General features: G+C 38.3%; 3 protein-coding genes across 5 annotated transcripts in view; 1 reads left to right on the top strand and 2 right to left on the bottom strand.

Annotated features, from left to right (window-relative positions):
• Nucleotides 1–408: 408 nt before the first annotated feature.
• LOC136256392 (dystrophin-like) lies at nt 409–7,019 on the bottom strand. The gene is made up of 16 exons (XM_066049343.1): nt 6,854–7,019; nt 6,745–6,805; nt 5,779–5,840; nt 3,871–3,945; nt 3,610–3,814; nt 3,464–3,549; nt 3,271–3,350; nt 3,126–3,215; nt 2,915–3,032; nt 2,763–2,857; nt 2,621–2,692; nt 2,086–2,219; nt 1,980–2,036; nt 1,824–1,925; nt 1,034–1,326; nt 409–588 (listed from the first exon to the last, which is right to left on the bottom strand). Exons 1-16 carry the CDS (start codon nt 6,939–6,941, stop codon nt 479–481), a joined length of 1,728 nt encoding a protein of 575 aa, XP_065905415.1. The 5' UTR covers nt 6,942–7,019; the 3' UTR covers nt 409–478.
• Nucleotides 7,020–7,031: 12 nt separating this feature from the next.
• LOC136256387 (microtubule-associated serine/threonine-protein kinase 2-like) lies at nt 7,032–17,966 on the bottom strand. 3 transcript variants are annotated; one of them, XM_066049337.1, is made up of 24 exons: nt 17,752–17,966; nt 15,885–16,154; nt 15,596–15,636; nt 15,127–15,273; nt 14,503–14,587; nt 13,914–13,946; nt 13,478–13,584; nt 12,801–12,876; nt 12,702–12,731; nt 12,286–12,357; nt 12,042–12,146; nt 11,609–11,707; nt 11,421–11,547; nt 11,237–11,325; nt 10,690–10,772; nt 10,423–10,597; nt 9,760–10,123; nt 9,588–9,698; nt 9,283–9,531; nt 8,984–9,203; nt 8,668–8,924; nt 8,345–8,583; nt 8,220–8,294; nt 7,032–8,124 (listed from the first exon to the last, which is right to left on the bottom strand). In XM_066049337.1, the coding sequence occupies exons 1-24, from the start codon at nt 17,848–17,850 to the stop codon at nt 7,255–7,257; spliced, it is 4,023 nt and encodes a 1,340-aa protein (XP_065905409.1). In that variant the 5' UTR covers nt 17,851–17,966; the 3' UTR covers nt 7,032–7,254. The 3 variants fall into 3 exon arrangements, with proteins under 3 accessions (XP_065905409.1, XP_065905411.1, XP_065905410.1); XM_066049339.1 differs by having other exon boundaries at nt 8,345–8,535; XM_066049338.1 differs by having other exon boundaries at nt 17,776–17,965.
• The window catches only part of LOC136256391 (origin recognition complex subunit 1-like), a 19,312-nt gene continuing 12,160 nt past the window's right edge, over nt 17,962–25,113 (top strand). Inside the window, exons 1-5 of the mRNA XM_066049342.1 lie at nt 17,962–18,160; nt 18,547–19,275; nt 20,007–20,108; nt 24,272–24,443; nt 24,816–24,926. Of these exons, the coding sequence (XP_065905414.1) occupies nt 18,018–18,160; nt 18,547–19,275; nt 20,007–20,108; nt 24,272–24,443; nt 24,816–24,926 (1,257 nt within the window). The 5' untranslated portion in view covers nt 17,962–18,017. The remainder of the gene's footprint in view (nt 18,161–18,546; nt 19,276–20,006; nt 20,109–24,271; nt 24,444–24,815; nt 24,927–25,113) is intronic.

Raw genomic sequence — 25,113 nt, 5'->3', positions numbered from 1 at the left:
CCCTTTCCATGTTCTTTTTCGTACTTGTATCATTTATCCCATTAAGCAGTTATTTAGCATTGCAGCTATAAAAGAATTTAAACCTGAGTGCAGTAGACTTATATTGATTTAAAAATTGAATGATTATTAAGCAGTTCTGTGAATATAAAAACTGTACCTTGCATGTTTGTACCTCAAACTTAAGTTATTGTGCATGGCTGCATAAATTTTGCTATAGGAAAATGTACTGTACTTGTACTTTACCCAAGTACTTTCAGTGTGTACTTGTGTACTTTCAGTATGTACTTGTATTTTACTTAAGTATTGTCATGATTTCAATTGGAGTACTTGTACTTGTACTTCACAAACTCTTAAGTACTTTTAAATGTACTTGGCCCCATGTCTGCAAAACAGTACCCTGAATATATATTTTGAAATAGATAGTGTATTTAGTTACTCCAATACATGTAAAGTCACTGATGAATGATGTTATACTGAGTTAGGTATGAGGTGTATAGCAGGTGATCACATCTTGTGTTAGTCCGGCAGTTGTGTCACTAACACTCATCATCTTCTGGTATAACTCTTCATGGATATATACCGCCATTCCTGTACGTAACATGTTAAACACAGTGACACTACACAATTACTTGTGAATGTGAGCTTTAAGTTTTTTTTCTATAACAGGAACTTATGAAAACACTAAAAATCCTGATTTCTACATACTTATTCCTCAGAAATTTGCATGTATGTAGAGTATGATATGAGGGGGTGACACACAGGCACTCGCTAGGTAGATCTGTGACTACAGTCAAACACAGGTCAAGACTACCAAATTTGTGCCAAGTCAATGGTAAAATTTCCAACCCACAATCAAAAAGTACTGAAATATCATTAAGTCATTGGTCAAAGATTGAAAGGCTCTTAGTCAAAGAATTTCAGTGGATCAATATTGACCGTGGTCGCAGATATACCTTCAGACTATGTGACACCCCCTTGTGATATGTAAAACAGCATACATTTTCAATCAACAGACATGTATATACAAACACACCTGGTTCTTGACCAGTTGGGAAGGCCTCCATCATCAACTTCATTAGGGCATCAATATCAGTTTCTTCTGATCCGATTGTAATGAGGTCCCTAGCTGATGATACACTGCTACTAGCTGCTACTACTAATGGCTGTTGGTACTGCTGGTGTAACATTTCCCTCAGTTGTTCAATCTCCTTCTCTAGTTGTCTAGCATATTCTTGTAATATCTCAAGTCTTGTGCTCAACTCCTCTGTATCCTCTTTGTTAGTAGGGGAAGTTGTTCTCAACATTGCCATCTCTTTTGACAGTTGTCTATTGCAAGAATCATATACATCAGATTGTGACAATGTTGCTATGCAACCACTGAGTTCTAGACACCTTAGGAGTGCCTGGGTTCTAAATTTCATACCATATTTAGTCATGGTAAAATTTACACTAAACAGATATAATTTTAGTTTTGCTGACACTAAGTCTTAATATTATTGATGTTTTGTGACAGTACACACAAGTGAAACTACATGTACAAGATCACTGTTTGCATGACTGTTTTATTAGAGCATCTCAAATCTCTGAATATCTAGGATCATTCACCTCATTTTTATGCTTAATGTCCTGCTCAACACTTACTAATACAGTATAGAGTAGGCTACATGCTTGTAAATTTCAACCTTAAATGACAGGCTAGTAATTGTGGGAAAAATTATTACTATGACTTTGTGTACAACAACAAACTTAATTATCATATATACAAATGGCTCATGAACAAGTGTCCTTAAGGTGTCCATTGTGGCTCCACAGCCTTCACTCACCTGTTCTCTTCTTCAAGAGCTAATATCTTAGCATTCAAGTTGTCTCTAGCAGTGTACACCATTGGTCCCTCAGGACTTTCATCTGTTTCATCATTGGCCAACCTGTAACATCATGATAATACTCTACATGTTGTAGTGGTATAATTGTGTTGTTACCTCTCTGCTAGTTGGTGTATTCTGTTGTGAACTGATTGTAGTGGAGACTCAGTCACCCTGTATGATCATGTTGTCAGCCATCGGATCATTATTAGGTGTCACTTACGTTTCTTTTTCAATGCCCCCACTGCCCCGGTAATGGTAGTTGTTGTAGCTGTACTTGCGCTTGTGACGACGTCGCTTGGAGAACTTGTTACGTACAACTTTAGCAAAATCTTTAACATCATCGCCGGTAGTAGTCTAAGATTTACACGCAAACAATTAATCATTTTTGTCTTAAGGATACTTGGCCATGTCAACCCAGTTGTTTAACAAGTACAACTCTCAGAGATTGAAAATTTGAAATAATAAAAATTAAGCTAAACTACCGTACCACAGACTCTGAGCTCTAGCCTTGCAATGCACTAGATTTTGGTCACCTGTATAACACATTATAACTGTAGCTGCTAGCAAGCTAGTGTTACTTTGTTGAGACCACACCCCTACTTATATTTTGCTTTGTTTTTGTACTGCTTTTTTCTGTTTGCACTCTTTTATTGATATGCCAACCTACCAACTCATGTCTCTGACATTTTTGTCCGTGAAACAACCAATCAAGTTGAAGTGGCCTAGCTTATAACACAAGATTAGTGTATACTCACCGCTAAACAGTATTCCCTCACAGGATGGACCAATTTGTGGTTTTTGGTGGTCTTCTGGGTGAAGTAACATGCCTGAGAAACAAGAACAGATAAAGTGTAACAAGTCCTATTTACAAACAGTGTATGTTCTAATATATATTACCTGACAAAAATCAGTACTAAAGTCCTTTAGGCTGCGGAATCTCATGCCCACTATGGGATATCTCTTACACACACCACACTTAGCTTCATGTTTGACTGTCAGAGAACACAATATCAAGTCACACTTGTAAGGATACAAACTATTTATCTAACCTGTTTCTGATGCTGCTAATCGATGCATTGTCGGCAGCCATACAATAAATTTTGGCTCACCCAACATCCACGACACAAAATCATTAGAGCCAACCCCTTGATGTATGGTCCTCTGAGACTGTATATATTATATGTCGTGATAATAATTTCTACAACTATTCTACTAGTCTGATCAGTACACAATAATCTCTAGGTAAACATGGAGACTTACAAACTGCAAACAGTTAGTTGCAGCCGCGTCAGCATCTATTTCAATTTGCTCCTCCAGAAATGAAGAGTGTTCACCCAATTGTTGAGGAATCTGTGTAGTGTGAGGGACATCAGTATGTAATATCTGTATGGTACAGTGGTAATACCAGAATGATGTCTTTGACAAAGTTTGTTAAAATGGCCTTGTTAACTGATCTTCCTTGTGAGCAAATTTGTCCAAACATATCTGTGAGTGAATTATTGCAATAACTGAACTACATGCATGCACTTGCAAACTATAAAACACATCACACACTTGTGCATAGACATACACGTGCACACACTACACAACACACTTACACACATATTTATCCTCCAGTGAGGCACTACACAGTACAGCTAGTGCTAGCTTGAACTGCATCACATTAACTTTACCAGTACGACCACTATAAGAGAACAGATCATTTTAAAATTATACTAATGATGACAATCTGTGTCCACTTTACCTATCATAACAGTTTAGGATCCAGTTAAGACACAGCTCAGCACAATGATCACGATTACTCTTAGACCATGTCACATTAACCTGGTTGAACATGGTCACTAGTATGGCCTCCATCTCTATCACTGAGATGACACTGGAGTTGTGTGTAACTGTTAGTCCATGATGATCCAGTGTGTCCCTTATTATGCTGAGCTTGATTCTGCTCACTATAAGATGTAGTGTTGTATGATGTGTTATGTCTTTGTAGTGGTACATAACTTACTGTGGATGAATGTCTGTATTGCCCGTAACTTCATTGCTGTCCTGTAGGCTGCATATTTGATCTGATTAAAATCCTCTACAGGAGAATACACATCACTAGTGCATGCACACATACACAGTGAGGTTACAGACACAAACTGTTGGATAATATTGTTTACATTAAGGAAGATGAACAAGTGCATACCTAATAATAAACAAACTAGGAGTAAGTTCTGTTTCAAGTTATTTGTTCTATTTATTATTGGCCAGGTTGTAAACACACCATCACGTACGTAGCTATATATTTGCTGCACAACATGTAATATAAAAGTTATATCACATGCAATAAACATTATAGATGTTACTGTGATGGAGTACATCAGGCTGCTGTAGGAAACAAAAAAGGTAGAGCATTTTAAAATCTAAATTGCAGAGTATTATGGTGTGATCAACGCTATTTGACTGCAAGGCTGTAGATTATTATTGTAGATGACAACCAGCAACAGTAGACCCTCTCATATTTCAGCAGTTAATTAGCTAAGACCTAGCTATTTAATTATACAGATAGACAATTATTTTATCTCACTCATCGAGTGAAATCTTATCGTTGAGTACTATATGGAACTATAATGATGAACAGAAAACAATCTATTTGTACATCAACTATATACTGTGCAGGGGCGTAGGGAGCATGGGTGTCATGGGTGCTTGGGCACCCATAAATATTTCCAGTGGCGTAACTAACGGGTGTCAGCACACTGTACTATATATTACCAAGAGTATATAATAGAAACCAAGAGTGTTGAACGGTGTATTTGCCCTTGATTAATGATTGCATAAAGTAACACGGATATTTCAGTAATTGTTTGTTTACGCGAAATCGTATTTGAAATGCGTACGTGGCAACGGGTCTTTGTTCGCCAGCCTTCCGTGTTATTTAACCAAGTATTCAACAGTTTTGTACAAAGCAATTGTAGTAAGGACCCAAGATAACTCCAGCTCGCTAAAGCAACGGTTGCACAAATGAGCGTGTTGCCATGCCTTCAGGGATTCACTTGGCAGTGCCAGAACTTTAACATTAGCCAATTCTCTTTAACCTATCATGTTTTCGCTTGGTTTAGTGGCCGAATTGGGCTAAATACAGCAACCCTTAATGGCAATGAAAACGAACAATTACTAAAAACTTTATGCAATCATTAATCATGGGGTAATACATCTGTTTGATACTCTTGGTTTCTATTATATACTCTTGATGTCACTGAAAAGATCGAGATACTCTAATAGAGCAGTTAATGACTCTAATAAAGCAGTCACACTCGTGACTTTTTTTGGTCTTCAGCTTTACCACTGGGCAGCCATAAGTTAAATATCTTCCTACGCCCTGAGGTGTCTATATAATTGATCATAAGCAAATTTGAGTATTATTTCACTGTTTACTAAAGCAATTAAAACATGCAAAAATTATTTTTGTAGCACACAAAAATTATTTTTGTAGCACACAGCACTGCAATTTATTGCAAAAAAGACCACATTCAATATCCTGAAATGTGAGTTCCTGAGAGTAGCAAACCAACACAATCCTATTTTGCACATGTATTATATTGAAAATTCTCCCATTCATGAAGTTACATCTGCCAAATACCTAGGGGTCACCATCAACAACAAGCTTATCTTCAATGACCATATCCAAACAATCACCAATAAAGCTAACCAAATCAATATCTTTATTTACAGAAACCTGTGCCACTGTCCAAGCACTGTGAAATGTAACTGTTACAGAAGTATGGTCAGGCCAGTGCTTGAATATGCATCATCTGTATGGGACCCCCATACCTTAAATAATATTAATAAAATTGAAGCAGTACAGAGAAAAGTGGCCAGATTTTGCTTAAATGAATTTTCAGGTTGTACACATAGTACACAGCCTCACCAAACTTCTCCTTCAGTTCCATCATATCAGGATGATCCCAGTGTGTCTGTCCATCAACGTGGCTATATAGGACAATGTTAGGTAACACTTAACATGTGTAACCAAGTGTCTAGACACATATACAACAGTTCAAAGGACACTAATTTAGCTGTTTTACTGTACATATGTACTGTTTTACTGTACATACGTACTGACAAGGTAGTTTCACATACAATTTAGTTTCTATAGGAATTTTGATGAAAAAAAAACAAATGTGATTGACAAATAGAATAAATTCATCAATACGATAAAGTGAGAATTTGTCAACTTTCCTTAAGCCCTCCATACCCACCACAATAATGACCAATTTCAATGCTAAGGTCACTCCAAATGAGAGTGCAGTTTCTTGTCCTTCACCTCTGGACACCCACATGGGAATGTCTTTGTTGTGGCCATTGTTTCTCCAAAATTACTTCCTGTGCTGCCATACTTGTGAAATTTCTTATGAGGCCTCCCATTTTGCATTACTAAAAACACAATAAAAATCTTCATAAAGAACAGTCTAGTGGTTGTTTAGAAAGAAGCTATAATTTCCTGGTCTTGACATCCTCTCAGGATGGAGATACTCTAATAGAGCAGTCACATAAATATAATAGCGAATAATGACGATAAGCCACCTGCCCACACCAAATCTCCGGACGGAAAACTACAGTCCCATTTGGAATGCCCCAATATAGATTGCAAGCCACCACACTCACCATCAAATGTAGCTATGCTCGTAGCATGCATCCTAACACATTGATGGCTGTAAAGGAAATCTAGCTGGTGTAATTACTGCTAAGTATTTAATTGACTTCTTTAATTGTTAAGAAGTCAATAACTTATGCATTGAAATACGTAGGTAGGCAGCATCACGTGGATGCATTAAAATAGCTATAGCTTGGGATTCTGGCATCAACACAACCAAGTTACACCTGTCATTATTACCTGATATAGTACGGGACATTTTCGCTGGTTTCAGCACGATCCCATCCCTCGGGTAACTGTCCTGTAGTAACATGGGTGAGATGAAACAGTTAATAAACTCTCCACAGACCTTTGTCCGGGTCATTAGCCGTCTCTGGTTCTTCTACTTCCAAAACTCTATCTCTCTCAGAAATCTCCTCGACGTTAGGCAACGCCATGGGCGGAAAGAGAGCTTTAAAACTGCCGGCACGCCCCTTCTTTACCAACTAGGCGCTAGCGCCTCAATTATACAATATAAACATGTATAGAAATAATTTTAAATAAATGAGCATCACATGTTATGCAACATTGTCTCAAAACATATTACAATCAAGTCGTATTACACACACGTACACACAGAGTAGTACAATTACAACCACAAATACAGACAACAAATTAAAATCCAAAATAATTAAAATATGCAATTGCTTTCATCGTAGTTATATAATACAGATAGGATATAGGGTACTAGCAGCAAATGGACTTGTTCTATCATTGTTTATTAAACCATGCTGTGCGTTCCTTCCATGTTAAGTGTTCAGAATGACTCCTCATTGGTTTAATTCCTGATAAAGTCCCAGATCCTTTGCTGCCTTTTCCACTTTCCACAGTTCTTTGTAACACCAGAGGAGATCCGTGAGGTGACACCTTTTGATGTATAGGAGAAGACTTGTTAGCTGCTGTTACTAAACTACTAATTCCTTCACAACTTGGCCTTCTTGAATGGCCCAGTTCACCAAACCAACTTCGTCGCTCTGGCCGAGTTGGACTTTGTATTTTTTTAGGCAGAGCCGAATGCAAGCTACTACTTCTTTCTGGTGCCTTCCGTGACAATGTGTGTGCTTCCATTTCATGTAAGTACAAATTAGATCCTGTGGGGCTTGAGCTAGGAGATGAAGTGCCATGGGCAACAGTTAATGGTGAAGTACTCCTACTTCGCGTTGTCATGACGCTAGTTGGAGATGGGCTGTGTGCCAGTGGGGATATCGGCTTTCTGGGAGAACCGATTCTACTAATACGTTTCATAGTTTCTTTGAAAGAGTCGGATCTTGAGGCACCCTCAGATCTTCTAGGGCTCTGGTGTGCATGATTTGGTGAGCCAGAGGGTGGACTTTGTGGCCTGGAACGAGAATCTTTAGAAGTTCTGAAAATCGTTCGTGAACGCTTCTTTAGTGCTCCAGTTTTCTGTTTTAACTTTTTCAGTTTCTTTACCATTCTGTGTCCAATAGATTTACTGGGTACCCTGTGTCCAGTTTGTATTGTGGTGTTTTCCAATGGAATAGCATTAATTGTCAGTACATCAGTGCGTCTGTTGTTTAACATGAGCTGAACAACTTGTACATGGAGTAAGCCAGTTACAGACTAAAGGAAAACACACACACAACATTACACGTATGGACAACCAAACACTTCGTTGCTACAGCGAAAACTGTTCTAATCAGAAAAGGGGTACTTACCTCTCCGTTAACATGCGTGATGACAAAGCCAGGTCTCAGGCCAGCTTCCCAAGCAGGACTTTCCTCATCAACGTGCTAGTATTACAAACAAGGTGACCACTGTACATCACACACTATAGTTGTACCTGTACGAAATGATGGAGACGATATTTGTCAGAGTTTTCAGCAAGGTAGACACGCACTGACTGCAGAACGACGCCATAGCCATGTTCCCCTTTCTGGATATAGTAGGGCACTTCACAGGTAGACATGCGAGGCGATCTCAATGGTGGCACCATATCATCATCAGTTACTGGGCTCAGTGAGAAGCCATGCTCTGCGGAAGATGAGAAATTGTTGGACTCGCTAAGAGTATAGTCAGCAGCTAAAGAGGTCATATGTTATAGTTATGTAAATACACCGTCACATTACAATATCTTTTAACAACCAGACATGTTTGTGTACCTACCTGGTGTGGGTGGGGTCACGGTGATTGGGTGTTCAGGGGAAAGTCCCGTTGACACAGTGATGTCGTACAGTCCTTGTCGTCTGTTACGACCATCGATGGGTGATGGCACAGCAAGGATGACAGGAGCGGAGTCTTTCACGGGTGTTTCTGGAGTGACTGTGCCGTCTCTTAATGCGTCACCTTCTTGTGGTGTACCCTGTACAGCAATAGGATCCTCCCCATCTTCTGTAGTTATCTTAAGACCAACCACTAATTTCCTGAGGGATAAAATACATTATTAAACATGCTACATGCAATATCAAAGTTGGCTACTTACGACATGGGGTCTACATCTGGATCCATATTATGATGGTCAAACACTGAATCCTTGAGTTCTTTAATGTCAGCAGTTTTCTCGGTTAATGAATGCTCCAATTCAAGCATCGAGTAGCGATGTGTTACTGTGGAGAAGTTAGTGAATGGGAAATGATATTGCTCATCATCGTAATCTTCTTCGTCACTTGCTATTTCATCATGATGGTAACGATCACTACGAGCTACACAATAAAAAAGAGCAATAAAAACAAATCTACATCAAACAGTGTCTACTGACAATATTTAGTCTCTTGTACTTACTGTCAAAGTAACTGGTATCATCTTCTCCACTCAACTCAGGAACAAATTGTGCCTTCTGTCGTAACAACCTTTCCCAGTTAATTGTGGAAAAGAAATCATGTTCCTTGACTCCAGCTACACCGTTGAGAGTGGCTGAACCAAGTCTTTGTTGAGGTTCATGTTGCAACAACATCTCAACAAGATTCTGAGCAACTGGAGGAGGCGGCTGTTCTTCATCCTCTTCAGTCGGCCACTCAATTTCAAGATTGTCTACAAAGACAAGTACATAATACAACTGGAATACCACAATCATCTAGTTACCGTACCATTTGTGATCTCCTCAAACAAAGCCTCCACTGTGGTGCTGGCAAATGGTGTGATCCCTACAAGCATTTGGTACAGGACTACACCCATCGACCACCAATCTACTGGAAATCCTGTAAAAGACACAACATATTAGTATACTGTAATGTTCTGCTTGTATAGCCACTGCCTTACCATAAGCTCTTCCTAGAATCACCTCCGGGGCAATATAATCAGGTGTTCCTAAGATTTGCTCATCAGTAAATTGTTGGTCTCTGCTAAGATTCAAGTGATCCTCATAAATTGCTGCCGATAAACTGGCCAGTCCCATTTTGGATAGTCCAAAATCTGTTACTTTTATGTGGCCGTCTGACGTAATCAACAAATTGTCTGGCTTCAAATCACGATGAATGATTCCCAAGTTGTGAACGTACTCCAGTGCTAGCACAGTCTCTGCGAAGTACATTCGTGCCAGATCCAATGGCAAACTGCCAATATTCTTTATGAGAGTCCCGAGATCACCACCTTCAACATATTCCATCACCAAATATAAGCTCCTCTGTAGAGAATTAAAACAAAAGGTGCTTAATTTATGGTATCAAGTTCTATAGCCTTAGAGATGTGGTACTTTAGCTGAGAGGCAAAGCAAATAAAATCTCTTTTCAATACGAATCAATTAAAACATCGTTATTACAAACACCATGTTAGGAAACTAAAAGTCCAAGCCCGCACAGGTTTTCTGTTTACACAAAAGTTTAAAAACAAATCCTAATATTGAAATACATAAAATAGAAAGCCATCTTATAGAATAGATAAGACTACAATAAAATGGCAAAAGAGATTTGCTACATCACGTACCTCTGTCTGAAAAGAGCACCACAGACCAACAGCGAAAGGATTCTCCGCAACAGTAAGCACGTCACGTTCTTGAAATATATTCTGTACTTGTTTCTTCATAATCATACGCTGCTTGCTCAACCTCTTCATAGCAAATCTCATCTTTGTTTGCTTGTGTCTCACAAGATAAACCGAACTAAAGGAAAATACGACAAATTTCATACCACATATTGAATAACGCACTACAGGAATTGAGTTATCCATACGACAGCTGTTTACATTCCTAACCTGTATGCTCCCTGGCTGATTAATTTGATCCGCTCAAAGTTACTTAACTGGGGAGCGGTCGAAGATGATGCAGTCGAGATAACCTAAACAGGTACAAAATAAAACAGCAACATGGATCCCACACAACACCATATACAGAACCAAAAACATGTAACCATATAATCTGTCTCTTGTGAAGCTGGTAACATGGGAACAAAGAGCGGATAAGACGTTGGCCATGCATATTGACCAGCTAATTGGCATACAAACTGTATACTACAACTCCCTCACAATGTTATTATCAATATGTGAAATTCATAACTACAACTTGGCCATACTAATGCACACCCACATTGCTATCATGCTCAAAGGCCATCTGTTGGCAAAACACGCACACAACAGTGCCTTTGAGCTAACTATTGAAACCATCTCCATCAATAACTTTAGCTCTCTTAATCAATGAGGATAATTCAAACTGTTATTATAATTGTGTATGGTTCCCTTAAGTGAAGGTTTTCAAAAAGCTCATTTAAACAAAGCATCTCTTTTTGTACACACAAACACATACCGAGCTTCTTGCTGATTGAGGTTCAGATGATTCTGGGGTGGTAGGGTCAGGTGGCTCTGTTCCATCTGATGCATTTTTGTTGTCATCTCCTAGTTAGTAAAGAAGACACAATAATGGATTAAACTCTGCACAGCTAGCTACAAATAACACACAGAGGGACGCACGCTAAACAACACATATATACCTGAATGACTGTCCAGAGATGCTTTTAATCGACTTAACAAGAATGGAACATGCGAGGAGAGGAGCTCCTTCGCTAATTGATGCTCAGTTTCATCTAAAGATTGATAGTAAGCCTCAGAATTGAAATCCTACAAAAAAATACATGCAGCTTTAAATCCTAAAGTTTCATCATTGCATAAACTGTCTTACCAAAACTTCTAGTAATCTTGCTGGTCGAGATATTATTGCTAACAATTGCTTGATCAGTTTCTTTAGTGAAGCGTCGTCACTGTTTGTGTGTTCATGTACCTGCACAACAACACACACCATCATGCGTGACACAGCAGACAAAACAATAAACATGTACACTGCATGCGCACACACGCACACAACACACAGGTATATACTGCAATACAATATTTACACCCTCAACACTGACCCTTATACACAATACTACGTAGTTACGAAACAAGATAGCGGGTTTGTTTGGTCAATTCAAAAACACAAGTAACACAATAGTGAGGGATTGTGCAAAACAAGCTACAGCCAAAACAGGTTGACATCCTATCTACACAACACCAAAGTGACATCAGTAAACAATCAACACATACATCAGCAAAACACACAAACACATTGTGTTTACCTTATGTAAGAAAGTATCCAAGCTAGCAGCAAGCTCCATGAATAACTGGCTTGATAATAGACCATTGACAGACTTGAAGTAAAGATCTTTAGCGTGCTGAATAATCTACAATTGACACAACAACACCTTTACATACCTGTGGTATGACACTATCATACACCACTAAACACACAGGATACTCTAACCCACTAATGGTTCCCACTTACTAACAGTACTGGTTTATATAGGAAATACAAATGCTGACCTGGTTCCTTAAGAAGCTGAGATGGCCATCAGAATAATGCAGGCCACTTTCTTCATTGGAGGTAATAAATTCCTGTCAACAAATCACACAGATAACCATTGAACATGAAGCATGCCACAATGACAAGTGTAGCAGCAGCTGGAACATGCAGCCCTAACAACAGTGAAATCATGACCCCAACATGTCTCCCAAAGCAAGTTAAATTATTGTTCATTAATGCTTTTAGTTCACCAAAAATAGTGAATAACTCAGTTGAACAAAGAATAACGAAGTTGTCTACACCAGTGTAAGGAATACGCTATTTCCTGCGGATTCTTAGACTACAACTTTTGGTTAACAACAGCTGTGCCATGTATAATTAGACATTCACAAAATAGTGCGCTCTACAAAACACATACTACACATGTAATACATACTTGTAGCTTTTCTTCCATTTGTTCTTTAGCCTAATAGGAGACAAGAATGGACAATTACAAACAATGAATAATTATGACTTTATTCATCTGCCTATCTACCTTTGGAAATCTATCTTGAAATAACAAGTTAAGAGATTCCAGTTCATAATGGCTATTCCGTGAAGACCTGACTGGACTACAAGGGGGAACACGCAGGACATAACCACAACACTAAACTATAATGTACCATATTAAAAACACCACTTGAAACATATGAGAAAGATAACAAATCAAAATATTCACACACCAATATTACACAACAAACACAAGGTAATATTTCAGTTAAAGATATTCATGTAGTGTACCTGATCTGAGGTAGACAAGATATGAGATGATATGATATTCATTACCGACTAACAAACCCTAGCTATACCCTTACTAAGCAGCCTCCACAAATGAAATTGAAAATCTAATAATTGCTCATACAAAATGCTACCATAGAACGGCCTCCTTTGTACTTATAAGATGAAACCAAATGTCCACAAATTGGCCAACTGGGAAGGCCCAGGATATTGTATTAAGTGACCAAACCACTTCAGTGGAATCCAGGACCCCTTGAATATGTGAATAAGACACCTTGATAATCAGGACGCTTGTAGTACTAGACGCTTGCCCCATTTACACATATTTGGACCCCTGAAAACAGGATCCCTCATTAATAAGGACAATCAGAATGATGTTTAAAGTAAATTTACAACGTACAAGTGTATTAACCAATCACAAAACAGTCACATTACCTTAGACTTCGAGCTCGAGAACGTTTCATGGGTCTGGTGTCTTCATCCATCAAGCTCCACATGCTGGCACTCGACTGCTGAGACAAGTTGGCAGCATCTTCAAAAGCCTGCACAACATAATCAACATACTAAACCAATTTCACTTTTCCTCCTACAATGCTCTATAGGGATACAAGCTCCTATAAGTGCTTTTCAGAGCATCCTTTAAACAAGAAGAGTTGATGGAGTTTACAGGTAAAACATAAGCCCATAGTGAAATATGCTCATAAATGGAAACATTTGATGAAAACTTCAACAAACATCAATAGACACGACCTCATTAACAACATGTATATTTGTGTGCGTGCGTGCGTGCGTGTGTGTGTGTGTGTGTGTGTGTGGATGCAAGCGTGCACACATGTACGTGCAGGCACACACATACAAACAGATATCTCACCTGATTTGTTAGGGCTTCCTGGGAGCCATAAGACTGGGGAGTGGAAGAGAGAAAACACAACAATATCAAGCTGAACATCACTGGCAAGGAATTCCAATTGCCAAACACACAACACACATCAGAACAACAGAAACCAACAGAGTAACAGACCAGAGCCCGCCAAATGCGGTTACCACATATGTTTGCACTCATTACAGGCTTGAGTTAAACTGTGTATGGCTTTGAGCCATATGAAATTTCAGTCAAGAATTTATCTGGTTTGGAAAGGGAACAAGGCTTCTTATGCTTGATATATAGGATTGATTGGAATGAAACAAATACAAACACAACAACGAAATGATATATTGTGTGTGTAAGCCAAATCAGTGCTCTCCTCCCACATCTATAGAGGATACAGTGAAATAGTAGCACAAACAGGTTTCTCCACAAAACATACATACATACATACATACATACATACATACATACATACATACATACATACATACATACACAAACAGGTTTCTCCACAAAACATACATACATACATACATACATACATACATACATACATACATACATACATACATACATACATACAAATACTTACTGATAACGAAGAAGGGGAATCAGTATAGCCAGTTGTACTGTAGCCAGAAGAAGTCGCTGACCATCTTCTCCCTCTGTCAAGATCTCTGCAAAACAACAATGATGTAATCTTGTTGTCTATAACTAAAGTTCAGTGGAAAAAAAAGTTTCTCCCAAACCTCAAGAGTGACTGAAGTTGTTTTCCAAAGAGCCAAGGTGACTGTACCAACATGGAAGCCAAACTAAGCTTTACTGACAATAACAATCATGATGAAGCCATGCACCAGCTGGTGGCTTATTATACTGGTTTAACCAGTAAAACTGGTTTAAATGGAGGGAAACAAGCCAGTGCAAAGAGAATAAATGATACGCTTCCTTTTTCAACTAGTTGCCATGGTAATTATCACACTAGCACTAAAAATAACATTTCACTGGTCTATACACAGCAAATGTGTTAATGTGTTGAGTGAAGTTAACTGGTAAACAATGGTAACACCATAACCAAGTTAATTAACCATTAATGTTTAACATTATGAAGATGACACTTAATGTATGTGAAGTAATCAACACTGTTTACTGACACACCCAGCACCCAGCACCCAGCACTACATTACACTACACACAACACACACACTGCATCACACACCTCCTGCCATAGAAGAAGGCAGAGGACATTCCTGGTGACATGTTATGAGGACTTCCACAAGGTGACGGAGTAATCATGGAATAACGAGGGGAACAAAATGGCGGTGACTGACTCTTGGTATACAAGCTCTGTGCTCTTACAGGCAACCTAATAACATACAGAAAAATACATCACATGCATGTAAGCAACTTAGAAAGTTCAGGAAACCACCAAGACAAGAATATGATTCACTAAAATAACACAAGATTCTTTCAGGAATGTCAAAATTAAGAGAGAAGCAGCCAGTAAGAAACCACCCTGTATAATCAATTAGAACCCTCCTTAATGTGAACCCTGAACAAAGCAATTGAAATGTTAGCAGTGAAATAGTTTCCACTATAGTCAATAACAAGAGAGCCCAGTGGGTCAGCAATGATCTATAGCCATACACCATGTGGTATATCAATAACACATCAATATGGTTACGCACCTTGCTCTATCATCCATGCTCTTCGAGTGCATGTGGAAGCTCTGTGTGTGAATGACACATGTAAGGTTGACATGTGGAAAATACAATAAACACATACACACAATATGCTCCAAACACACTAAATTCATCAGCTAATAAAATACTGGATGGTCCACAATAAAATTCATTAGGTTCTTATGAATTTTATCTCCACATAAAATAAAGCAAGTTAATTGTCATAGCCAGCTAAGGCAGAGGTACAATATTAACAAAAACAGCTGTTAACAAGAACAGTTGACAATGCACTTACACTGGCTTTCTTTCTGTGCAACGATGGGTCAGATTTGCGTAGCTCAGCACTGATGGTGAGTAGATTGCTTAGTGATGACGAGGGACTAGCCACAGGATGTATCCGTGATAAAGTGCCGATGGTACTGGCATTGCAGCTTGATGCAATGTGCTGCGTCGACACCGAACGCTTGGGACCTCCAGTAGGGTCTTCCATTGGCACAGGATGAATTTTAAAATTGCGTGGCAAAGTCTTATTCAAGTCCAAATCATCATCAATATAATAATCATCCTGTATATATGCAAACATTGGTAACACATCTAAATAATAACAAATTGAAATACAACCCAATCTGAATACAGGTATTAATTACAAGTACACGACCACAAATGTGTTGAAGTAGATTAGGCACAAGCAGAGAAGCCCAACACTGTAGCATATCAAATTATAGCACACAGGATATAACATACACTAAAAGGATTATCTGTAAATAATAAAACTACTTTTAAGCTCTTAAGTGAATGGCTGATATTCATATGTCACAACTTGGCCACTTGAGAACACTAAATTTTTGAAGGCACTCAGTCAAATGTTTCCCTTACCAATACTGATCCTAATTTTACAGCTTCACTACTCCAACTACAATTTGTACACTAACTTTTATACAACAACATTAGTCACGCTACATTGCTGACAGGAAAGACCCAGATAAAGCGACACATTAAATTGTTATTAGTTGTCAAATTCCAGGTTATTACAGGCATCCAACAACATTGTTAAGATTAGCAATTGTTTAATAGCCACCTGTGCGACAGTGGGGGGCCATACAGCAATAAGCAAAAATATCTCTTTAATGACTACACTTGTAGTTTGGTAAGCCATTTTTGTTATTTCAGGATAGAATTACAAATGTGCTATTAAAGATGTTACGAAGTCTTAGGAATATTGCTAAACTGATATACACAGAGTCTGGCCAGATGGAGGCCATTATGGTATAGAGAAACTCTCCATGTGTACAACTTCTACGGCATTAAGATTAAGCTTTTTATCATCAACAAACTGCCTAAAAACATAATGTTTCAATGAACAATTTAACATCTACAGAGCACTTGCTGTTAAAATAAATGACACTGGTTATCCTCAATCTGAGGTCTCCAATCAAAAACAGTTATCCATACAACATAACCACAGCTTAACCATCACTGCATATCCATACATTCTTTCACATTGAGAAGTCACATCAGGGTAATATGACACCAGGTTAAGTAAACACAAAGCAATTATCAGCCCAACAACATGTATACTGTAGTATACTGTAGTATATCAGTAGCATTTGTACTAGAGCACAAGCTGAGGATACCATTCAAGAACTTAACAGGCACACTAGTAAATAATGTGGCATACCAGCAGTGGAAAAACAGAAGCCAGGCTTGAATAGAAATGACACCACCATTACAACCACCACTAACAACAGACCTTGTTAAACCATCAACATAAAACTGTACACTGTCAATTTGTGGATTATAAAATCTGCCACAACTCATAAATGTTGAGCAATTTCTCAAAACATGCATGGCTTATAGAAAACTATGTTTTTCATTCACTTTACTGGAAATAGTTTTGATTTACTGTCATAAATCTGTGTTAATCGGGTCATCAGTTACGGAATGATTAAGTCATTTGCTCCAATAATACTTTTAAATATAGTGGCTTAAGTGTTGTGCTATTCGCTGGGATGAAACGCGCAACAACACTCAACCCACATGTAATATACGTACAATACCATGAAAAAGCAGCCCTTCCACCCGCTACCAGTAAAACTATCACCACACAATATTGCTAATCTACTACATAACACACAATACTACACAAATACTAGATCACTCACTGACAAAAGCAGAAACAAACTCACTTCTTCGCACGCATCAACTTCAGATATTAAGTTCGGCAACAATTTCGGAAACTCTCGTGTGCGCTCCTCAGTCATTGTTTATAACGGCAAGCCAGCTAATTCCTACGCACCATTGCTGTTAAAAGAGTGTAGAATCCCTTGAAGCGCTATTCTTTATTTGCAATCACGGACATTTTTGTATACTACATTCACGTGACTGTGCACAAATAGACGCCTGCAATTTTTGATGCCGCCAAAAACAGATGGGAAGAGGGCGCAAGCGGAACACCGAGCTGAACACAGACAAAAAGGAAGTGCACAAGAAAAGGAAGGTCACTGACGACATGCCTCAATGGATAGAAGATCCGCTTTCAACAACGGACGGATCAGCTCCTTGCAGTTACCTGTTAGTTGCTGTTTTTGTTTGTTATCCGGCGCTTATTATTAGAGTGTTGTGTGTGGCGGTGGGGTGGAGCATGGGGATGCATACAGGAACGTACTCATTAGTATACACAGTTTGGTAGCCGGAGCGATAGCTTGCATTGTGAAGCATACCGGCTTGAATTTCATGTGCAGTACTAGCTACAGTCTCACATAGCCAGATCACTCTTATTTTTCTTTCTCTATCATTGGGTTGGGGAAAGTTGGTTGGTATAGCCTCTGTGAGGATGAATAGTGTAATTGCAGGTATGACGATATATGTTTTTGTGTGTGTTGTGCGTGTGCGTGTTGTTTGTGTGTGTGTACGTGTACGTATACGTGCATATATTCCACTCTGATCATTGTATACAGAGGTGTACGTGTTGAAGGAGAGGAGATATTTCTCAGTGAGACTCGTCATGTTAGAGCTTTCAGTGGCAAGGAAGATGAATACACTTGTGAGATATTAAAATTCTATGACCTAACTGCTACCGGTGGTGATACTGAGATGGTGGCTGATGTCAGGTGGTACTATCAGCCAACAGAACTCAAAAGAAGCAAGGTGAAAAATATGCCTGATAAGTTCTTGCCCAATGAAGTCATTCTCTCAGATGACTATTCCCCAGTTAGTGTGGAGACAATCACCAAAAAATGTCTGGTTAAAATTCTTGATGCCTCGAAAGTGCCTGAAAAGACGATGTTAAACGATGGTAACCTTTATTGCCGGTGGAGGTTGGTTAAAGGGGAAAAGCATCATCTAGTGCCTGCCATTCCAGTTACCCCAAAATTCAAAGCACAAAGTGCAAAGAACAGCATGACTAACACGAAAACAAAGGGCAAGAGGAACACAGAGGTCACAAGCAAGACTAACTCAAAGAAGCGTAATAAAAGAAGCACAGAAAAGAATAGTGATATTACCACAAAGAGTAAAGCTACAGTATTGAAGAAGAAGGCTACGGAAGTAAAAAAAGCATTGACAAAAACTTCAAAAGTAAAACATCAAATGTCCTCTTCACCAAAAAAAACAAAGGCTAAGAAAAATGTGGCTGAAAGGTGTGCTAATAGAGAAGGAATCACACCATTTGAATCAGCAAGGGAGAGGTATGTAGTTACAAAGTCTGTAATAACACACACAGTGGGAAGATATCCAAAGCTACTATAGCTTGTAATACATAATATGTTCATCACGTTTCTATGCAGACAGACAAGTCCATGTTCCAAGTAACAACATTTCCCATTTCATGTGGACCCCTGAAAACATTAGAATACTAATGCTGAATATATGCCACTCTACTATGTGCTGAGTGATCTCTTAATAGTAAGGTGTCCTGATTTCAGAGGACCCGCATATTAGACAACTAAGGACCAACCAATAGTGTATTAGGGTATCCAGTTATTGGGGGTATTTTGGGCATTACCGAGTGTCTACATTCTGTGGATGTCCTTAAGTGTCGTCATTAACTGATTTTACTAAGACATTGATTCATGATATCTTGATGATATTCAGAGTGTTCCATTTGATGTGGCTCCACTGTAACACATTTTAGAGGAGTTTTAGGGGGGCAATGTTAATAATAAGCACCTCACATTCCAGTGTGTACCCCCTTACCCCCCAAGGTCTACACATTTTGTTGTGTATTCTTTAGAAAATTCCATTGAAATGATTAAAAAATAACGAATAGTTCTATTTTTATCCATGTAGCTACAAGAATGTGCAAATTGATCCCTAATCCATAACATATGTAGGAGGTGTGTGTGTTAGTTTAATTGTATTGTTTTTGTTAGTTAATTGTTTTATTGCATGTACGTCTGTATGTTTGTATGCTCCTTAGGCTTCACGTATCTGCTGTTCCTGACTCCTTACCTTGTCGACAGGAAGAATACAATGAGATATGTTCGTTTGTTGAATCTAGGCTATTGGATCATACTGGCGGGTAAGCGTTCTACAAGTTATTGACTGGCCAAATTGGCTAGCAGTATAATACAGTATAGGAAATAGGCTGCAATATGATACGATTATTTCAGCCTTGGTGTGAACACAGAAGACTTTTAATAAATAATAAATGGAGGGAAGAAATTCACCAACATTTGGTTTTGTTTAGTGTGGGTTGTAGAGTTTATGCTATCAGATAACTAGGATTAATACAATGGTTGCCTTGTAGTATGATTTTTTAAGGCAAGGAAGATCATTGAAATTATGTGGTGGTCTCCTCTAATGGTTGTGTAATTGGCTGTTGTGTTTGGCTTTAACGTCCACCACATACTATCGTCTAAAAGTTGAGTGCTGTATAACAAGAAACTTCAAGTTGATAAACCACACTTTATCAACTTTGACAAATGGAATGACAACAAAATCAGGAGTAAATCTAAGCACACAGGTGTTTATCAAGCTTTAATTTGGCAGTTTAAAATTTGACTGATTCATTGAATTCGTTTTCTTCTGTCAAAATTTTCTGTCATACAATACTATAATTTTATTTTGCTATGGGTAACCTTGCGTGAAAATAAATTGTAAATCTATATTGCATGTAAGTATTTTTGTTATTGAGACATGTACAGTAATTGTGGTAGGGCACATCTAGAGGTTGTAAATCTATTTCGGGTTCCAGGATGTACAATTAACAACATATGTTTATGGTGAGTTTTGCAAGTGGGTTTTTCACAAAGGAATTTTCCCCAGTTTGTAATTGTCCCCTGACTAGTTGAATACAGTGAGTAGGATAGTATAAACACTATGATGGTATTCAGTGTGAAGTGTATGATACAATAGATTATTTAAATAGCTCAACATTGACACCTGTTCAGCCCAGCAGGAGGTAGATATAACTTTACAAAGAATATTCAAACTGATAAAGTGTATTGTCTTGTACAAATGGGCTACTTTGTGTTGGTTGTTTATCAATAGTTTTAGATATCACAGACAATGTTTTCCTGAAACATGGCAGCTTGTATAATAATACTCAATAAAGATACAATATTTCCTGCGAAACATTAAAGGCATAAAAGTTTCAGCATCGCTTCCGTATTCTGAAAAAGAGAACAGTCATAGAGACAAACATTTATGGTTAAGTGTTCATATTGTAGTCCACATCAAAAATAACTTAATTCTGACACACAAAGCACTTGTGTTTCAGTGAAAGATCGTGATGTAGTCAGGTATGATAGTTTACTTACTTACATTCTACAATATTTCCCTTATCAACATTTCATTGGTTGCTGATGTTACCTGATTCACCATCATGAAATTACAATGTTAATTCTTGCCAGCAGCCATGTTGGCTTTGGTTTTACATTTTTCAGTCAGTTAATGGCTACCACCAGTACTGTATGTCAGTGCACTAGTGATATCATTTAAACTATTTAGAGAAATATTTAGCCAAATAGAGAGTGGTTTATCTGAAGCACGCATGGTGGCCAATCAATAAATTACATTCTTTCCCAAAAAAACTAAATAAATAAATTTCAAATTAGGAAAGACAAACAGTAAAGTAGTTTCATGAACCTAAAACAGATTTAAAAATTTTACATTCTTTAAAGTGTTGGATGATCTGCTCAGGAAATGATTTTGTTGTGTTAATCATTTGAAATATTTAACATGAAGGTCTTCACCAAAGAACAGTAATATTAGTAGTAAGGAATGTGTCATGTACAAGTACAGACACTTCATGTATTCATTTAGGAATAGGATATCAGAGACAGCTCATGACTGACCATGAAGCAGTCATCACTACAATGAATCTCTTTTAATGCATGAGCAACTATAGTGGTAATATGAATAAGAAAGGAGAGAAAAATGGAAACGCATTATGTTTATGCAACAACTGTTTTAGTGACAAAACTTATATACAGTACTAGCTGTAAAGCTTTTAGTACTGTTTTGTTGAAAATTTGTCCTTGATCGACAAGATTTGCATTAGCTCTTTTGAAGGCTCCTCTCATAAAGATGATACAACAAGGCGACCAATCTTGAGAGACTTGTTGAAAGCAATGCTGTTTGAGCGCAACTTGTAGATTGATGAATAAACTTTCCACACAACTACAGTCCACAGAATTAAGTATATCTCCTCCAAAACAAAATTATATCCCTGTGTTTAAGCTGTCATAGCTTGATGAAGGAGCTTCTCAGTTGGTGAAACTTATATACCATTTTGTTCTTTATAATACCAGCATTCTAAAAATCTAGACCATGTGACTTTCCATATACGATTTGTCGATTGATGAATATCATTAGCCACTATAGTGATATTGCATGGGTTTTGTAAAGTTTTAAAGGTTTATAAACTCACCTCAGTGACCATGTCACTATTGTCAATACAGTAGGTCACAAACATAGTTAAGATGTACTTCTTGACCTCATTAATAAGACCACCTCAATGTATTGACCTTATTTTGCACTTGTTGTAGATGATCACATTGGGTTATAGGGTCTATGTCAATGCTCACTTTACCACAATTGTTCATTTCGGTGACTAGATAAGTACAATTTGGCTATGCACTTTTAGCCTAGAGCTTGTAGCACAAATTGTGTTGTTTCTCTTTACAGATTGGCTCTTATTTAAGTAACACAATTTGTTGTACAAAAATTAAACTACATTTGTAGTTGTAGTACATAGTTGGAACTTGAAGTTTGTGATATGTCTGCATGTAAAATACATGGGAGTACCTGCACTCTAGGACCATCTTTTCAAAGGAGTGTCGTAAATCCCTGATTTTAGGGGTCAAGCATATACATCAGTACAAATAGTACTGTTTGACAAGTGTCGTGATCATCCTGTTCCTGTCAAGGTGTCCTTCTCAGGGGGTTCTTCTGCATTCCTGAACTCACCTTTTATGTGTTGACACTGGCCAAAATATACTAAATAAAATTATTATTTTATTGCTACTTAACAGATATTTAGGAAATGACAATCAACAACCGATATGTGTCCAAACAGTCTTGAAACATATAACCAGCCAATGTGACGCACATTGTTATAATGACAGTAATCACGGTGTGTTTATGTCCTTAAAGCAATATCCTGATACATTTAAAGAGTGAATTGTGTTTATTATACTAAATGAAGTGTTCAATAAGGAAGGTCGTTTATTAAGTACAAAATCATGTAGCATTGTAAGGATATGAATCATTAAGAGAATAAATTATGTCACAATTAATGTAGCATTTTTTTCATTTAACTTGTTCACACATGTTTGTATATTTTGTAATAAGCATACAGTATGGTAGTACTGTATGTTGGGGATCACGGAGGTTTTCTCCTCACAAAAAAAGATCACCCTAAAACTACCTCACAAAACCGTTGTAGTTAGTTCTTTCATAAGCAAGCCAGCTCCAATAAGGGTGCTGGGGAGGGCAAAAGGTTGTTTTCAATATTACAAAGAGGGGCATAAGGCTTTTAGGTTATATTCAGGGCTCAAAACTGGTAAGGATATTTATAGCACCGGTCTTTGTGCAGTACTACAGAGGCAGAGGGCATATATATCAGGCAAAGCCACACTATGTTGACCAGGACAGACCTGGGCTCGCCAGCAAAAGCAGGCGGATGGTGAAATATGATAGTGTGTTCATGCATATCAAACATGCTGTCATGGGCAACGAGACTTGTTTTCTGAAACTTAATCACATATTTTGTGTATGTGTGTTGTAAGGTGACTAATGGTAACATCCCTGACTCTGCTGTGTGATGAAGGCAAGGCACAGTCAGGGGATTCCTTTGCGTGCAAGCCAATAAGAGGGCTTTACATTTACTTACACCATGCTTTGCACAAGTCTCTGACTCAGGTCGTTGCAATTGTCTATGGCCTATTCACCCCCCGGAGATCCTCTCACATGGCCTATAGCTTGTAAAATAGGTAGACGAGCTCTCTTTCCTAGCCTAAATTACCTCCTGGCTAGGTGAGTGTATACCTTCCATGTAGTGGAAATGATGATCTCACGAGAGATGAGAAGTCTACAGACAGGCAGAAGTGCATGTGTGTAGTGTGTGTTCTTGCGTTTGCACCTTTACATGTCTATACATTTCCTCTACCCATGTGAAACACCCTCCTACTTATGCACTTGTAGCAATATATATACTCATCTCATTATCCTATTCTACAGGTGTATGTACATATCAGGGATGCCTGGTACAGGGAAGACAGCCACGGTGCTGGAGGTAGTTAAAGAGTTGGAGGAGTCATCCAGTGATGGTGATATGCCAGCGTTTCAGTTTGTGCACCTCAATGGCTTAAATTTAACCAATCCACAACAAGTATTCCAAGTTATTTTAAAGGTGTGTGTGTGTGTGTGTGTGTGTGTGTGTGTGTGTGTGTGTGTGTGTGTGTGTGTGTGTGTGTGTGTGTGTGTGTGTGTGTGTGTGTGTGTGTGTGTGTGTGTGTGTGTGTGTGTGTGTGTGTGTGTGTGTGTGTGTGTGTGTGTGTGTGTGTGTGTGTGTGTGTGTGTGTGTGTGTGTGTGTGTGTGTGTGTGTGTGTGTGTGTGTGTGTGTGTGTGTGGTAAGTAGTTAGTAGTTAGTAGTTATTCATGTGTATATATAATCTTATGTGCTATTTGCTCCATACACTGCATATCAACTGCTTCACACTCAACGATAGTGCCACTACGTACAGTTAACACATTACACACTCCTTGTCTCTCACCATATAGCAACTTACTGGGAAGAAGTCATCACCTGCTAATGCACTAGAGGCACTCAACCAACACTTCTCCAACATGGATGCTGACACTGACAACAGTATCTTACTGTTGGTGGATGAGGTAGGTACTAGATGTTAACTGTTGTAGTGCGTATATATGTGCACATATGCACATGGTGTGATAGTGTGTATAATCAGATCCAGCGTGTAGTGTGCATGTGTAAGGCAACTATAACCAGCACTGACCTGGTAATTTATTGTAAGGTCCCAGAGATTTGATGCTTTGATGCCCAGATGCTTCCTTGAAC

Source organism: Dysidea avara, chromosome 5 (assembly GCF_963678975.1).
Source record: "Dysidea avara chromosome 5, odDysAvar1.4, whole genome shotgun sequence".
NCBI lineage: Eukaryota > Metazoa > Porifera > Demospongiae > Dictyoceratida > Dysideidae > Dysidea > Dysidea avara.
Note: the sequence above shows the minus strand (reverse complement) of the source record. Positions and strands in the feature narration are given on the sequence as shown.